At 40.7% G+C, this 18,359-nt stretch overlaps 1 protein-coding gene across 1 annotated transcript in view; it reads left to right on the top strand.

The window, feature by feature from the left end:
• The window catches only part of LOC106086376 (uncharacterized), a 79,513-nt gene extending 67,766 nt beyond the window's left edge, over window positions 1-11,747 (top strand). Inside the window, exons 2-7 of the mRNA XM_013251034.2 lie at window positions 3,677-3,901; window positions 3,967-5,004; window positions 5,081-5,830; window positions 9,648-9,780; window positions 9,842-11,298; window positions 11,359-11,747. Coding sequence (XP_013106488.1) covers window positions 3,814-3,901; window positions 3,967-5,004; window positions 5,081-5,830; window positions 9,648-9,780; window positions 9,842-11,298; window positions 11,359-11,528 — 3,636 coding nt within the window. The 5' untranslated portion in view covers window positions 3,677-3,813 and the 3' untranslated portion in view covers window positions 11,529-11,747. The remainder of the gene's footprint in view (window positions 1-3,676; window positions 3,902-3,966; window positions 5,005-5,080; window positions 5,831-9,647; window positions 9,781-9,841; window positions 11,299-11,358) is intronic.
• The last annotated feature ends 6,612 nt before the right edge of the window (window positions 11,748-18,359 follow it).

The following is an 18,359-nucleotide window of genomic DNA, read 5'->3' as shown; positions in this document are numbered from 1 at the left end:
AGGTTGCGGATAGTGGAATACGAAGAAAATTTATGTCTATGATTAACGTTGCCATGAAAAGATTACTGAGGAGACTATGGTGACAAAAAATGGGTTGAGGATGAATCCAAGGAAGAGAAAATAGGTGCTTTCACTTGGAAATATAAGTTATGGGATTTAGACTCCAGGCTCTGGACGGGGTCACTCTGCAGTGGTCGAATAAGTCGATATACCAAGGTATAATCTTTGATTGGAAACTGTCCTAGAAAAGTAAAACGGAGAGAAGACCCAGTAAGCCACTGTGCGCATTCTACTTATAACTAACACTCTACTGCATTTAGGGGGTTCTAATCCAAGGCGGAATAGGGCCATCGTAGGAACCCCACAAGGACGGCAAGGTCGAAATAATATGCGGCATATATAAAGACCCGGACCAAATTAAGGAACAGGGGCAAATGTCTCACATATTAAGTGATGTCCGATTCAAGTTAAAGCTCAATGATGAAGGTTCTCCTTTTTATAGCCAAGTCCGAACGGCGTGCCGCAGAGCCACACCTTTTTGACAAAAAGTTTTTGCGTGTCATAGTACCTCAGAACTTTCGCCAGCCGCAAGAGGGGATCACTTCCGATGAAATTTTTTTTCCGATGTTCTCGCCAGAATTTGACTAGGCTTTCAGCGTCATAGGCGGCCACGCTAACTTCTGGGCTACGGTGGCCTTCTAGATACGACTACGTCCCAGTAAGTAAAAAAGTCCCCCAATTTGCTAGGAAAGGTTCAACCTCGGCTGACTAACCGATCTAGAGTAAATTGGTATGGTTTAAGGCAAAAGGAATGCTTTGGACAGGAGAGTTCGCATTAGGAAGTTCTAAAAACCTATTGAAGTCTATATTTGGAACTGTGCCGTCCAGGTTGTGCTGAGGAAAAAGGTCTTTGTTCAATTTTGGGTACTATAGGTACCCAAGGAAAGCTAAGGAAGGACTCAGATAACCTGGCCCATAGACTGATTCAAGATAGGATATTCAGGGCTGAAATTTCCAACAAAGAAGTTTGGGAGTCAGATGCTGTTTTTAAAGACGGTGAGACCATGGTCTTCGCTGTTGCTTTCTGTATGGAGTCGATGATGGGATTGAGGATCTAATTCGAGGCACTAGATATCAGTCGTTGAGACATTAAAACGGGTGTACAGTCTTTTAGAAGGAGGTCTATGCCACTGCCTACTTTCTTTCGCCTTTGCCTTATGTAAACAGTATTTATGGGCTTAAACTTGGAGGGCGGTGGAGCGAAATTAGAATGCGGAATAAACTGTTAGGAAGAGCTCGTCCCTGACATGCGAACCAGTTGTTAATCTCGCATAAATGGCCTTTGTCGAGCCTCTTGGCCTGAAAGAGGGGAATGGCCAGTGCAGAGGTAATGGTAAGTTAGAAATCTGCACTTGCATGTCATGTTCCCAGGACTGTCACCTGCAGTAAAAGGCTTTCTTAGGTTAACAATTCTCCGAGAAATCGACCGGGGGTTAAAACAGGGCACTGTGCTATTGGCCCTATGACTGCACATCTTCTTCGAGTCTGCAGGGTCACAGGTTCTCACTTTATGGAAAACGATTCTTCCCCCATCGGCAGAACGGTATGGTTCCGTCATAAGTGTCATTTGTGTGTTGATAGTTGGTTACAGAATGGACACATTTTCAGCATCTGTTGTTGATGAGAAGATAATGTTCTTGCTCAGCGTCATTGACATACATGATAACACACAAACCACCAAAGTCTCAAAAATAAATTTAATAATAATAACTTTTTCGAGGTTTAAAAATTAAATCAACATTTTCAGTCTTTTTACCTTTCCCACTAAATATTTTGTAATTGAACTTTATTTTAATCATGAATCGATTGGTTTGCAATTGATTTTTTTAAGTTAAATATTTAATTTAATAAAAATTCAAAAAATTTCAAATACATTTTTGAAATGGTTTTATATGAAAATGGTGGTTAAAGTACATTTTTAATTTCATTTAAAAATAATTTCTGATTAGTCGTTCATACCGTTTCAAATTAAAGGCAGCGCTTCTAAGGCCGTACTTGCACATAATTAATTGTGTGTTGGTAATACAGTTAATACGTTTTTAACCAGCTGCAAATCAATAATGCCGTTTTATAGTCGTTAATGCCGTTTACCTTTGTGCTGGTAAAACCGTGAAATTGTACTACATTATCCGTATGTTGGTAATACAGTTCGTTAGTTAGTCGAGTTGCGAGCCAATAAAGTAAATTGTTATTAGTCAGTATCAAAGAGGGATTAAAATCATGCTTACACTGGAGCGAAAATCCAAAGAGGGATTAATATAAATTAATATTAATTTAATAGAAAATTCATTGCTGCATGCAAAAAGGGCCTAATATTTATGAGGGATCTTAGGCGAAAAATACAGGGAGACCAGTGACCAAGATTAATGTGAAACATGTGGATAATGGGGTTTACAACCTTACGATCAAGGAAGGATTAACATAATAATAATTGATAACTCTTTGATTTTAACGAGCTAACTGTAATGACAACTTTTATCAAGGGGAACCTGGAATCGGCAATGCCAATACTTAACAAACGTACATAAAGCATAATTTTAGGCGTTTGATGTAAACTGTTTTAGCCAAAGAAGGACTAATTATAACGAGTGACTTTGTGATTCTTCTTCGCGAAATCGTAAAAAGCTGAGTTTAGAGTACAACATGTCATTTATGATATCGAACATTTTATAGGTATTTTGTTTAGGTTCTTCGTTCGGCGACCATGTTTTTGTCAAACATCGAACTTTGGTTGCTAAAACAGTATACATAAAATGCCTGAAATTATACTTTAGATATTTTTTTTAGATATTGGCATTGCCGATTCCGGTTTCACCTTGGTAAAAGTTGGCGTTACAGTTAGCTCGTTAAAATCAAAGAGTTATCAATTATTATTTTATTAACCCTTTTTTGATCGTGAGGTTGTAAACTCCATTGTGCTCATGTTGCACACTAATCTTGGTCACTGGTCATTCCGTATTTTTCGCTTAAAAACCCTCATATATTAATCCCTCTTTGGCTTGTAGAACATTATCTGTTTTTGGTAATACAGTTCCTATGTTACTTAGTCGATTTGTAAATCAATAACGTTGTTATCATACTTTCGTTTTCACCACGCAGAAAATTTTTATCTCTTCGACACATGCGACCTCTATGGGAAGCACATGTATTTTTATTTGGTTTTTACTATACAGAAAAATATTATCTTTTTATCGTACGTGTAACATCTATGGGAATCGTGTATTTCTCTTTCACATATGGCTTTTTATCATTACATTGCATTGTAGGACCCCAGTGCGAATTTTTATAAATAATATATTCTACATCGTAATTTTTTTCATAGTCACCGTTCTTTATTCCGTACAATTTATATAAATTCAAAAAATTGTGCCGACTTCATAGTTCATCGCATTACTTTCAGAGATGGCGTTTTAAACTTCCGATTTCGATTATATTATGTTGTTATCGCTCGGCAATCGATTAGTCTATAGCTATCTAATAAAATAAAAGGTGACCAAAATTTAGTTGGCCAAGAAAATTAATATTTTAATAGAGCAAAACTGTTTTTATTAAACAAAAACTGCGTAAAAGTCTAAACTAATCCATAGTCTAATCGAAACATTAATTTTGCTATTAGCTGAATGGATTCGTATGGAAATTAATGAATTAAAAGTTCTGCCTACAATTTCGTCACAATTGAAAAGAAGAAGAAGCAGAATAAAAACGGCATCATACTCATACTAGGGACACATTGCCCCAATCACAATATAAACAATGGGTCGACGTTGTTGTATTAACGGCTGCTTGTCTACCTCGCGTTTGCCGGAACATCATGGTGTAACTTATCATTCCTTCCCAGCAGGTTAGTTGGATTTTTTTGTGGTTATTTGACAACTTTATTGAAATGCTATTATACTATTCTTATAGATGAAAATACTCGCACTATATGGATAAAGAACACTAAAATCAACACCGAACGTCAAATTACCAAAAGCACTTTGGTCTGCTCACGACATTTTCGCCGAGCAGATTTTCAGCCCCAACGCAGTGGCAAATACTTGTTGAAACATAAAGTCTTTCCTACGGTATTTCCCTGGGGTAAGATTGATGCCGCCCAAATAGAGGAGGATTTGGAGTTTTTGAATTCTTCAGTGGCGGCCGTACCACCACCCTCGGCCTTGTTAAGTAGTTCGGCAGATTCCGTGGACGAGGACACCAAAGCAACCGTGGCTGCTACAGTTGCTCAAATAATGGCACAAACAGCGGAACTAAATGCTCAGGCAGCCCTTAAGCATGAAAAAGCGGCGGAAAATGCTGATAGCTCAATACAGGAAACTGCAAGTGGGCCAAGTACATCGCCTGGCTTTAAATACGAGGCGGTGACTACATTCAATCCCGGTGCTCGTTTGGAAGCCCAAGACTTTGAAGGTGTTTGGCATTCAGCCCGCATTGTGGAAGTGGACAACGATGATCGTGAGGTATTGATTAAGTTTGAGAAAACAGGCAAATTGAAATCACCCATAGTGGGTACTGAAGAGTGGATTCCCATGAATTCCTCACGTTTACGTCAAAGACTTTCGACAAAACCAATTCCGGTTTTCACATTGGAGGAGAAATGCTTGGCTCGCTGGACAGGGCCTCGTAAATTTCCAGGAACTGTTAAGAAAATATTAGGCAATGACATGTATGAGGTACTCTTTGACGATGGTTATGTAAAAAATGTAAGAGCCATGCATATGAACAAAATAATGGCGTCAGAAGCAGATACCACCACTGAGTTGGTAGCCCCCACAGAGGGTCAAGATATAAGCAACTCGCCTACAGCGCCATTGGGATTGGTGGTATCGCCAGGAGTTAAAAGACCCTCAACGGGAGCTGGGAGTGGTATACCGAAATCCAAAAAACGTTCGCCAAGTGCTGCTAAAAAAGATTGGCCTCTGCTTGATCTATCGAAATTGGATTTGGGTAAGATTTTGCTTATAGTAGGCCATAAAAACAAAGTCACAAATCAACTTTGTCTTCCTCTTCTTCTTATTTCCAGCCTCTCTTAATCTTCCCAACATTCCTCTAGATGGTGAATGGACTTGCCATTGGGTCAATGATCAGCCCATAGGTCGTGAAGGTTTTCTTGTTGTGGGAGAACACCACAAGCCCACCGTTATTGTTGAAGATTGGCGTCTACCACCCGGTTGGATTAAACACATGTATCAACGTTCTAACATTTTGGGTAAATGGGATGTAATCCTGGTCACACCTAACGGAAAACGTTTTCGTTCCAAGGCAGATCTTAAATCTTACCTAGAGGAAAAGGGGTTACATTACAATCCCGATATCTATGACTTTAGCATACATCGGCGTAGAGCTAAAGATCTCAATTGTTATGTGTACACTCCCGGATATGTGCCACAACAGCCACCCAAGCCAAAGTCAATGTTGAGTTTTGAACAAGCTATGGCTGACAAGCCATTGCCTTTGGTTGAGCCCCTTAATACTTCAGTTTCATCACCATATATGGTGACACCAGTTGCAGAACCCTTGCCACCCATAGAACTTCTAACGTCAACGACAAGTTTGTCTGCTGAGGATAAGAGTGTGACACAAGTAGAGGCGGAGGTGCCCAAACAGCTATTGGAATCGGCAGAAATAAGTTCAACACCAACTCCCACATCAACACCAACGGTGGAGTTAAAAGAAGAAAGTGCCGTAAACACAGCACCAACTAATCAGAATCAAATTCCAATATCTGGCGCTGGCATCGTTGAAACTATTACTCAAGTGGAAGATGGTTATGGTGAGTGGAGGAATAGTTTGTACTTTTTTAGAATTACATATTCCTATTAAATTAATTAACTTAATTATTGAAGAATGAAAGCCGTTAGATTGAGGGATTGGCAGATAATGCACTGTGGAGATAAAATATGGAGACGAATCAAAAATGGTTGCCTGTAGTGAGTTTGCCGTATTGCCATAAAATATTTTATGACAATGTTACAAACTTTTCGTTTAAACCACTTGGCTTAAATTCTTTCAAACACATAATAGTGCACTGGGGCCACCATTCTTGAAATACTTGGGCTACTTCTGGCATAATTCTGTTTTTAGGAGGTCGAATGGTGTCTGTCGGTATATTTGGGATTTAACTTGTTCTTGCGTTATTTAGGAGATAGGTCCGAAGCATTTTAATGTGGTTGCTCGGCAGTGAAAGCCTCTGGGTGATAGCGGGACTACCAGCCGCCTTGTTATACCAATCATCATGTAAGCAAAAACCAATATCGCTCGTCCTCTTCCTGAGACTCCCCACTTGTTACCGCTTATGCTTTTGTTATTGTAGCCACATTTCCATCAGGAGGTGGTGATACACGTCAAGCTACTGTAGGTGAGAAAGATCTTTCCGGTACAAAGGACCTATTGCCGTGGAAATAGGTTGACCATTGGTTAATTAAAGGCGCGAATAACTCGCCTTGTCATATCGAACATCACAGGCATTCAGTATTTATGCAAAAGCTGGTGCTGCCCTGCCTTTCACTGAGACTCTCCGCTCATTACCGCTGATTGTCCGCTACAGCGCTTACAGTTACTTCGCATGGAGCATTCCACTATCCGCAACCTGCGTGGTTACATATGGTTTTGTGCATCGTTAGGAAGTTGTGTTGATGGCTCAGAACGTTAAGATGACGGCAAGCGTTCATTGTTATTCGAACGTCGAGGAGTGAGCCACGGCCTGGCTCAGCCGAATTTTTCTAATTTCAACTGTAGCTTAGCCAGAAAGACAGTTCCGCAAACAGTCCAGAAATTACTGCTTAGTTAACATACGGTTCGGTTATATTAGAGGGGACGCATGATAGATGCTTATACCTTAGGTCTATTGTTTGCCTTAAAGAAGAAGAAGATAAATTTAGTAAGAAATGAAGAGAAGGACAGTAAAACCAACGCGTAGGACAAGAAATATGGGAAAAAGGTGGATTAGATAAGAGCCCTAATCGTTGAGAGTTTCCTCCAGCCAGCTATTGAAGGTCCCTTCAGAAGGTCAGAATGACCAGGGGACTGGAGGGTCTCCAGACAGGGAAAAAGGTTTTCGCCCCAAAACCTGTGTCTTCTTCTCGAGATTGCAAAGCACCACAAATCCTAAACAAGTCCTTTTCTCTCTGAGCCAAAGACATGATATTGCTATAACCAGTCAATACTGAAATTATGCCCTCTCAGCCTATGATGAACGCCGTTCTCCTTCGTGAGAAACCCCATCACAGGGAGTTGGCCGCCCTGCAACTTACAGCATGAACCGATGATCGATTAGCGCGGTCATCGCAAAAGGCGCTAATCTTAATAAGAAGCCCCTACAGGGTAGAGTGCACAGAACCACATACATGTTCAGCACTCTTCAGTGATTCTTTCCTAGGTTAGCTTTTAAGCTGCCTCGTCACAGCCCGAAAACCTTTTCTATGATTAGAATATGTTCTCTTTTAAATAGTCTCGTCCTCACACTACACGGCACCATTGCCGAATAACAAAGAACTCAGCATGAAAGATTTTAGATGGCTATATGACTCCATTTAAAATCCTAAATGACTCCCTTATTCCGAGGAACTCAATGAGGACTTCTGTATCAGAGCCCCTATCCAGTCTGGACCCAACCGTTAATGAAGAAGATCCATGGAAAGACAGGATACCATCAGCTAAGGACGAAGCCTTCATAGGGTTATATTCGTGGCATGGCATTAAGCGCCTCCCTCGGAGCGCTCTTAGATTCATTGCAATCGAGGATAGGATAGAGATCGTCCTATATAACTATTCTTAGGTCATGTCGTGTTGTATCAGTTTGTTGTGTTCTATCATCTGCATGATTCTGTTGAGTGTCAAGACCCAGGAACTCTGCGACTAAGATGGGGTGCGTCCAGAGAGATCTGGGTCTGAGTCGAGTGGGTCTGACTGTGACGAGTATCGTGTGGTCCCAGGTAACAATCGGGACATACATCTTGCACGTCGGCATCAATCCTTGCTCTTTAGGACTAGGCGGCTGCATCTGCCGGAACGTAATTGAGCCAGAACTACTCTGGTTTGCCGAGGGAGGTTAATTTCTTCAGGTGCAATGGGAGGTGGTCGTTCGCCAAGGATTACATTCACCCGGTAGCCATGTACCGCATCTGCTACCGTGTCTGCATGCTGCTTGATATGCCGCTTGATCTAGAGGTTCTCTATTGTAGCGCTGAACCTCACGCTCTATCTATCCACAAGATGATGGTTTGGATGGTCTCTGCGATAACAGCCCAAAAGGTATTGCTTAGACAGCATGTAGTTATGTCTTCGCACTGGTAGGATTTTTGTCTCCTGATGGAGGTGGTCCACATGAGAACTGAGGAGACAGCTCGTCGCAGTTCTGAGGGCGGCATTCTGACAGATTTGAATATTATTCCATTGTGTGTCACAAAGCTGACGAGACCGCACTGGCGCTATATAACTTACACAGACCGGTCAATTGCTTTAAACGCGGTCAACAAGGTTTCTTTGTTCGCACTCCCAGTGCTTCCAGCAAGTGACTTAAAGACCTTGTTTCAACTTTTGACTTTATCGCAAATTGCTGTGGCATGTGGTGAGAATGTGTAAGAGTTGTCAAATGTGACGGCAAGGTATTTTGGACACTTGATGGTCGGAATCATTTCTCCATCGACCATCGCAGTCGGTATTCATCTCACGCGTATTTGTAGTGAACAATGTGGCGGAAGATTTGGTGGCGGATATCTTCAGATTTCTTGCAACGAAGCTCTTTCCCAGCAGAACCAGACCTGACGGCTATCCCCATGGTCACTAGCGCCAGGCGCAGGCGAGATGGGTTTATATTGCACGGAATGGTGTATCACGAAGGCCAATTCCCCATCCTTAATCCTCCATTGTATCCCTGACAACTATGCAAGCTGCAGGTGTTGGTCAGCTTTGGCACCTGGATCGCTGCGACCCATATGTTCATCCGACTCATAAAATCCGCAATCTCATCGATCTTGCCACGGAGTCCGTTGCTGTTTAGTTGCAAAAATGATACAATTCCCGGCACTGGCCTGGCAATATTGGGGCTGGGATGCTGCCGATGCGTATATTTCCGCAAGGGAGAAGTCGGGGAGGTCCATAGTCCGACGATGAGGACGCAAAAGGCGACGACGACGACGCTGTTGGCCCACTGCTGGCTATGTTCTCACAGCACCTTGCAACATATTCAGTATGACTCCCGTAGTGAAGTGAGGCCAGAGCAAGATCGAAAATGTGACCACTCTATGCACCGGTTACGCCTCACCGACACCGACCGGGTTCTGGCAAACCGAACAAAACCAGGCTCCGGGGTTCTTTTCAATCCCGGCACGGACCAGAAGCGTGGGAAGAAGGCACTCCGGGATGTGCCTCTCCCATGACGAAAAAAAACGAACACACTGAGGCGGCAGCCCTTGCCAATGAGGAGTTCCATTGGGTCAATCCGATGCGTACAACCGGCTACCATGGGATGGGATATACTGTGCCTGTGCACGGGCATTATCTTAGGTGATCAACGTAGATCACTCAACATTTAAACAACAAATTTTTAAAAAATGTTCTATTATTTTTAATTTATGTTCTCTTTCTAGCTCTTATTGGCGGTCTAAAGGTTCAAATTGTCGACAATCTCTTCCGTTGCCCAGAGGAGGGCTGTCAAAAGAACTTCCGCAAAGAAAATCATTTACAAATTCACGTCAAGCATTATCATCTGAATCTAGTCAAGTAAGTTTGAATTGATTGGTTTTCAAAAAGACTGAACTAAAAAACTTTTTCTTTGTTTTAGGTTATTGGGTTCATGTCCAAAAATGCAAGAATTGGCTGAGAAACGCACAAGACCAAATAATGCCGATAGCATTGAGCCAACACCCAAAAATCAAATACCAAATCAGCAATTTTTTGCAAAATTACATCAACAGGATTTGGAACATACCAGAGCGCATCGCCGAAGTATGGGAGCAACAAAGCCACAAACAGAAACCACATCTTTGGATGCAAATGATGAAATTAAACTTGAAACTGGAGAACAGTCCGTTGCAGCTGGGGATGTATCTGTTCTGAACTCTGCCAACACTTCATTGTTAGATACATCTTATGCCTCAACAGGTCCTGATGATTCAATAACAACAAGTATGGGCCAGAAAATAGCTTTGCCAGATGTACCACCCCTCTCAAAGAAGTCTAGATTTTCGCCCGTCAAAAGAACTCCTGGCGCAAGGAAAAGTAATCGTCAACGCACCACCAAAAAATATCTTACAGCTGCCCAGGCTACGGCCAAACGAACAGCTGCTGCCGCAGCAGCACAACTTGGTGCACAAGGTGATGCCAGTTTTAGTGGCGTTGCAGACTTTGAAGAAACCCGCCACTCCTTCAATGCCACACCAGAAATTCATAAGGAGAGTGGCAGAAAACGTAAATCCCATTTACCAACCAATACACCCATGAGTAATGTGGAATCGCCCATAACAGCAGATTCGGGTTCTAGTTCGCTGCAGCCCCTGTCAACAAACGAAGGCGATGCATCGGCTATGCAGACCACACAGTATATCAAGGAAAATGGTGAATTAATAAAAATAGTACGCATGCGTCAAGAGGAAATTATTAATTGCGTCTGTGGCTATGTCGAAGAGGATGGCTTAATGATCCAATGTGAATTGTGCCTTTGCTGGCAACATGGTCTCTGCAATGGCATTGACAAAGAGTCCCAAGTTCCAGACAAATATGTCTGCTATCTTTGCCGCAATCCTGTAAAGGCTCGCAAATCAATGCAATTCAAACATGACCAAGATTGGTTGTATGAAGGCAAATTGCCCACAGCCAATTATCATACACAAAATGTCGCCTTGTTAAACAAGAGGGGTGAATATTTAAAACGTTCGCATACCTTAACCGGTAATTTGTTGGAACTGAAAGACTTCATGCACTCGCTGAAGGTTAAAATCAATATTGCCAACAATAAATGTCATCCAAAACTGTATCTATGGGCCAAGAAATGGGATGAGGATGTGGAAATAAAAAATGAGATAAAAACAGAGGAGGAAAGTGATTCTAAAATGAATGTGACACCTATTTCTAAGAAAATCAAAACAGAACCCGTGACACCGGTGAGACCCATGCCAAATATCCCACAGCCAGAGGCACCTATAGATCCGGTGGAGTGCCAGCAGCGTCTGCAGGAGCATATAAAGATACAGCAGCATTTGGTAATGCAACGTTTGAATGAAATTGAAACAGCTATAGATGGTAAAGAATTTTTTGTTATTTCTTTCACCAAAATACTTTTAAATGTTATTTATTTTTTAGGTTTAGAGCAAGAAGACGATTTGCCAGATTTGCATGATGCCGATATTGGCGCCACCAAGGATGTCTTGGCTTCGTTTATCAAAGAGCTAGATACTGTAAAGCTAATTGCTAAATTAAATGCTCTGGAACACACAAAGATGGCTTTAAAGAATCCCTCAACCACTGCTTAGATTTTAGTGTTGTACTCTTAAGTTTGTGAAAAAAACACATGCTTCGCTTTTAATTACTTTTAGAATACTTCCAAAAAAGGTAATTTTTATTTATCTTCGAAACTCGTTATTTTTTTTTTTAATAAAATTGATAATTTAATTTGAATCATTAGCTGCTACGATTAGCGGCTAATAATGGGATATAGATGTTTACGATCGCAGAAAAATTCTACTCTTAAATGTAAAATCATCAATGTGTGCAACACGAATCAATTTTTACCTCAATAAAAAGGGGCCTATAAAGAGGTACTGCCGTGCGAAACATTTTGTGAAGAAGTTTTACGAGACTAAAAACTTCTCATAAATGTCGTTTAATATTTATATGGCTGCCGCAATTCCAAAGCAACAGGTGCCTCGACGGAGGCAGAGGCCTAAAGTATGGGCCAAACATGTGCTGAACATAGCTTTACACGCCATCACTGCACATATTAGTCGAGCCCCTAGTCAATACATGTCATAATACAGTCCTGTCAGTTCTTGACCTATTGAAGTCATGACCGTATGGAATGACTTGCCATGCATTTTGAAAACTTTGAGGACCTGAAACGTTTAATTGGGAATTATATTCCATTTTTCAGATTCTCGAAAGAGTAGTTGAATTTCGACAGTTTTATTTTAGTCATATCCAGTGTAAGTCAGATGTTCTGTATGAAATATCAGTGCAACGTTGTCCTGGAGGCCACCGTAGCGCAGAGATTAGCATGTCCGCCTACGACGCTGAACGCCTGGGTTCGATGCCTGGCGAGACCATCTGAAAATATATTCAGCGGTGGGTTTCCCCTCCTAATGCTGGCAACATTTGTGAGGTACTATGCCATGTAAAACTTCTCTCCAAAGAGGTGTCGTACTGCGGAACGCCGTTCGGATTCGTCTATAAAAAGGAGGTCCCTTATCATTGAGCTTTAACTTGAATCGGACTGCACTCATTGATATGTGAGAAGTTTGCCCCTATTCCTTAGTGGAATGTTCATGGGCCAAATTTGCAATTTTTCCAACGTTGTTCACTGTTCCACGATATGAACACTCTTTTTCTTGACTATAGCTATGAGTCAGTCAGAAAACGATTTGCAAGCTGCACCAATCTTAACTGTCTGTATTTTTGGCGCATGCATGTACAAACTGGCATATTTTTTAGAACTTTTCTTTGTTTTTCCAAAATGGCTCCCATAGAAAAGTCCATCGAATTGGCATCTGGCGAATTGGACAACCACTGTGTAGACGAAATGAAATAGGGACATGATTACTTAGCCATTCTTAGTTTACACGTGCTTTATGCGAGGGTGCCGAGTCTCGTTGATACGTCCATTGTCTACGATCGAAATGTTGTCGTGACCACCGCTTAAAAGCGGCGTTTACAATGTTTTCCCCATAAAAAAATCCGATTGGTTTCGGGTGGCCGTTTGTAGGCCCAAATTCTCGAATGTGCATTCAGCCAACAATATCATATCGGGAGTTCAAGAACTACTCAATTGGGAAATTTTTTCGTCAGACATCCTACAACGATGTTCGGAAATTCACCATTAGCGAGTTGCACATGAGTGATTTTTCACTCACGCACACGAGAAACCAATTTTACTAGTGCACAACTCACGAGACACTTAGGACTAAAGCACAGTATGCACCTCTGGTGAAATTTTCGTTACCGATGCCGTACCGAAAATTTCGGTTCCTCAAATGAAATTTTCTTTTGTGTAACAGGGTGACATAATAGGCATTGGTGATTTTTTTTGCAACTATAAATGAAAGCTACCTAAATGAAAGCTACCGTCTAGCAGGAAGTACGATGGACTGGGAATTGCGTCACAACAACACCAAACGGTGACGAACTATACTATAGCTGCCATAACACGAGGCATGAATTTGGCTGCGGATTTGTGGTTAGTCGAAGGCTGAAACACCTAGTCTCCAGTTTTCTCCGGTGGATGAGAGGCTAGCCACAATCCGCATAAAAGCCAAATTCTTCAACATCAGCCTTATTTGCGCCCATGCCCTGACGGAAGATAAGGACGAGCAGACCAAGGATATTTTCTACGAGCGCTTAAAGAGATGATTGGAACCTAAGCATACTATGTCCCGTACATAAGAAATGAGACAAGACAGAATGTGCCAACTATAGAGGAATAAGTATCCTCCCCATCGCATACAAGATACTGTCAGGCGTACTGTGTGAAAGATTAAAACCCAAAGTCAATGAGATAAATGGGCCCTATCAAAGCGGCTTTAGACCTAGAGTTAAATCCTTTAGTTAAATCCACCCTAAATCCTGGAAAAGACCCGAGAAGGACAAATCAACACCTAACATATTGTTGTTGACTACAAAGCCGCTACCGATACCCATTTACGTTCAAAGGTATTTCAAGCCATTTCTGAATTCGGTATTCCTGCAAAATTTACAAGACTCTGCAGGATGACACTTTCTGATACGCGTTCCTCAGTAAGAATAGGAAAGAAACTCTCGGAACCATTTAATACCAAATGAGGTTTCAGACAAGGTGACAGCCTATCGTGTGATCTCTTCAATATCCTGCTGGAGATGATTATACGAGATGAAGATGTGAATAAGATATGGCACACTACTCACAAGAGAACACATGGTAATCGCCTATGCGACGACATCGACATCATAGGTCGATCACCGGAAGTAGTAACTGCAGCCTTTGAAAGAAACGAAAGAGAGTCAATGAAAATGGGCCTGGCAGTCAATGAAGAAAAGACGAAATGGATGGTTTCAACTTCCAAAACGCCATGTACAACCGCTCAAATAAAGAAAATGGAGAAAGTTAATATAGTCAGCAACTTTATCTACCTCGGCACCGCCGTAATCGATACGAATGACACCAGTTTTGAGATAAATCGAAGAATAATACTGGCAAACAGAAGCTACTTTAAATTAATCAAGCAGTTTAGAAACAAGGCCACCTGTCGACAGACGAAGATAACACTATACATGACTTGTGAAAGCAGACGAGGCAGTGCTTGGAGTGTTTGGGAGAAAGATTCTTCGTAAAATTTATGGACCAGTTTGCGTTAATGGATAATATAGGTGTCGGGTGAAGCATGAGCTGTATGACAATGATAGCGTAGTTACACGTATGAAAATACAACGACTGCGTTGACTAAATCATGTTGTCAGAATGAATGAAGAAGCTCCAGCAAAGAAGTCTTTTGAAGGCAAACACGGTGGTACACGCTAATCGGGACGACCAAAAGCCCGACGGAAAGATCAAGTGGTGGGATACACCTCGAAGCTTGGTGTCAGAGATTATAAAATAAGCGCAGAAGATCGAGGCGCTTGGAACGCTATTCTACACTCATGGAAAAACGGTTGGTGAAAAAAGGAAACACTGCGAGTATCGAAATGTATGGATGGATCAGGAGCTTCTTTACAGTAATATTTCACAAATTAAAATCATATCTTCCAACAACATTTCTAAAAGAAAATGCCTAAAGTAATCAAAACGAGTAACAGGCAAGCATAAAAAATAGCAAAACATTTTTTTCAGCCGATTTTTGTACTTAAAACAGCAGATTTTGTTTGCTGATTTAGCTGACCGAAATGTTTGCTAATACAGCAGCCATATGTTTGATGGAACAGCAGTAATGTCTTCAAAAAAAAATTCTAAAAAATGCCTAAAGTAATCAAAACGAGTTACAGGCAAACATAAAAAATAGCAAAACATTTTTTTCAGCAGATTTTTGTACTTAAACCAGCAGATTTTTTTCCTGATTTAGCTGACCGAAATGTTTGCTAATACAGCAGCCCTACGTTTGCGGGAACAGCAGTAATGTATGCTTTCCCATTTTCGGCAGACAAAAACTGCTGCTTTAGCAAACATTTTTGCTGTTTTGAATAACAAATTTGGTTGAGTGTACGTTCTCCCAAAGAAATGACGGCTTGCTAGGTTACGTCACTCAGAAGATCAGGGGATGCAATGGAAATGTCTGGCGAGCTGCTGCACCTCCTCGTAATCCTAGTGGGTGCATCCTCATTCACTGTTCAAAGCTTTCTGCTCCGCCAAAGCTATGCCCCGCTAGTCGTTACGTAGTTAAGAATACCATGAAACGTGATGCGCATTGAGGTCTTCTAGAACATGACGATTATGGCCACACAGTAGCCCACATATGTTGGGCTTGTACGCTTGGTATGTACACCTTGAATAGCTCCATCTCGACAGTACCGGACCTGACTGCCATTCCCATGAACTTCATGTTGGGGTCACTATCGCCAGGCCCAGGCGAGATGGGTCTATGCGACACGAAATGATGTATCACGAAGGCCAATCCCCCACCTCCATTTCTTAAGCGATCCTTACGTAGCCACATTTTATCCGTGACAACTGTGCAGCATGCAGGTGTTGGTCCGTTTTGTTGTTGTTGTAGCCACATGTCTACATGGGAAGGTGGCGATCCTCGTCTAGCTCCTATAGGTGAGCAATCTCGTTACGGTCCAAAAGCCTCTAAGCAAACCAAACGAGATTTTATTTCCCATAAGAAATGCATTGACATAGTCTAAGTGAAATTTTCAGTTTGCTTTGTGTTACAGGGTATCATTGAAAGCATTAGGTATTTTTATTTATTTTTTTATTTCATTGCATGCAATGCGAAGCCATCAGGCCTATAAATAATGACACTATGCATAAGACGTACTTTTTCTAACATAAGTTAAAAACTACTCAATTTTCGGCTTTATTGAAAGAAAACTTATGCTTTGATCATTTTTGCACCGTCTAATACATTTTGGAGGCCTCCGTAGCGCAGACCGCCCATGACGCTGAACGCCTGGGTTCGAATCCTGGCGAGACAATCAGAAATAATTTGCCCCTGTTCTATAGTGTTCATGGGCAAAATTTGCATTTGATTTATTTGTACATAATAATGCTCAATTTTGATAAATTCGATATTACTGGTGAATTTCATAGAAATCGGTTCAGATTTAGATATAGCTCCCATATATATGTTCGTCCGATTTGAACTAAAATTGCAATTATATCGTCATTTGTAAACCGATTCTCACGAAATTTTGCACGAGAGATTTTCATATAAGTCTCGACATTATTGGTTGTTTTCATAGAAATCGGTTCAGATTTCCTACATGTCCCACATATAGGTTCGTCCGATTTGGACTAAAATTGCAATTATTTCGTCATTTGTAAACCGATTCTCTCGAAATTTTGCACGAGGGATTTTCTTATAAGTCTCAACATTATTGGTCAGTTTCATAGAAATCGGTTCAGATTTACACATAGCTCCCATATAAAGGGTGATTTTTTTGAGGTTAGGATTTTCATGCATTAGTATTTGACAGATCACGTGGGATTTCAGACATGGTGTCAAAGAGAAAGATGCTCAGTATGCTTTGACATTTCATCATGAATAGACTTACTAACGAGCAACGCTTGCAAATCATTGAATTTTATTACCAAAATCAGTGTTCGGTTCGAAATGTGTTCATTCACCGTTCAGCGATGAGGCTCATTTCTGGTTGAATGGCTACGTAAATAAGCAAAATTGCCGCATTTGGAGTGAAGAGCAACCAGAAGCCGTTCAAGAACTGCCCATGCATCCCGAAAAATGCACTGTTTGGTGTGGTTTGTACGCTGGTGGAATCATTGGACCGTATTTTTTCAAAGATGCTGTTGGACGCAACGTAACGGTGAATGAACACATTTCGAACCGAACACTGATTTTGGTAATAAAATTCAATGATTTGCAAGCGTTGCTCGTTAGTAAGTCTATTCGTGATGAAATGTCAAAGCATACTGAGCATCTTTCTCTTTGACACCATGTCTGAAATCCCACGTGATCTGTCAAATACTAATGCATGAAAATCCTAACCTCAAAAAAATCACCCTTTATATGTTAGTCCGATTTAGACTAAAGTTTCATTTATTTCGTCATTTGTTTACGATTTTCAAGAAACTTTGCACGAGGGCATTTCTTATAAGTCTCAACATTATTGGTGAGTTTTATAGAAATCGGTTCAGATTTCCATGTAGCTCCCACATATATGTTCCTCCGATTTGGACTAAAATCGCAATAACTTGGTCATTTGTTAACCGATTCACACGAAAATTGGCACAAATGATTCCCTTATGATTCCCGGTATTGCTATTAAATTTAATAGAAATCTATTCAGATATAGCTCCCATATATATTTTCGTCCGATTTTGAATAATGCTCTATAATCTAGTAGTTTGTTAACCGATTTTCACAAAATTTGGCACGAAGGTTTTTTTTTAGCCTTTTTGATGACTAATGAATTTCATAGATATTTTTTTAGTTGTTTTCAGTTTTTCCGATTTTAACTTTTAAGGCCTTTGCTAATCCATTTATCAATCGATCATCTCAAAAATTTGTACAACGATTTACTCTATAGCTTTTATAAAATTTAAGTTAATTTTAGATTTGACGACTTGGCCTGCATATCCAATGTGGTATAGGGTATCAGAAGGTCGACTTCGCTCGACTTTAGCCCATCCTTATTTGTTTTACTTTAGCTACTATAGAACTTTTCCATGGACTCTCATCTTTGTGACAAGGAAAAAATTTTAGGAAATTTTTATTTAAATTCAATTTTTATCGAAGAATCAGTTTTTTTAAACTTTGTTTTATTTTCTTTAATTGTTACAGGTTTACAACACACCCGATCTTTATGCTTCCTTTAAGTCAATGCATAACTCAAAATAAATAATTTCAATGAATGCTCCTGAACACTGCAGTGAAGATTATGGCTCAATTTATTACAGATACCCTACCCAACCATTCCGCCACCTGTCACCAGTTGAACTTTGC

The sequence above is a fragment of the Stomoxys calcitrans genome, chromosome 2 (assembly GCF_963082655.1).
Source record: "Stomoxys calcitrans chromosome 2, idStoCalc2.1, whole genome shotgun sequence".
Lineage (NCBI taxonomy): Eukaryota > Metazoa > Arthropoda > Insecta > Diptera > Muscidae > Stomoxys > Stomoxys calcitrans.
This window is presented reverse-complemented; position numbering and strand designations above follow the sequence as displayed.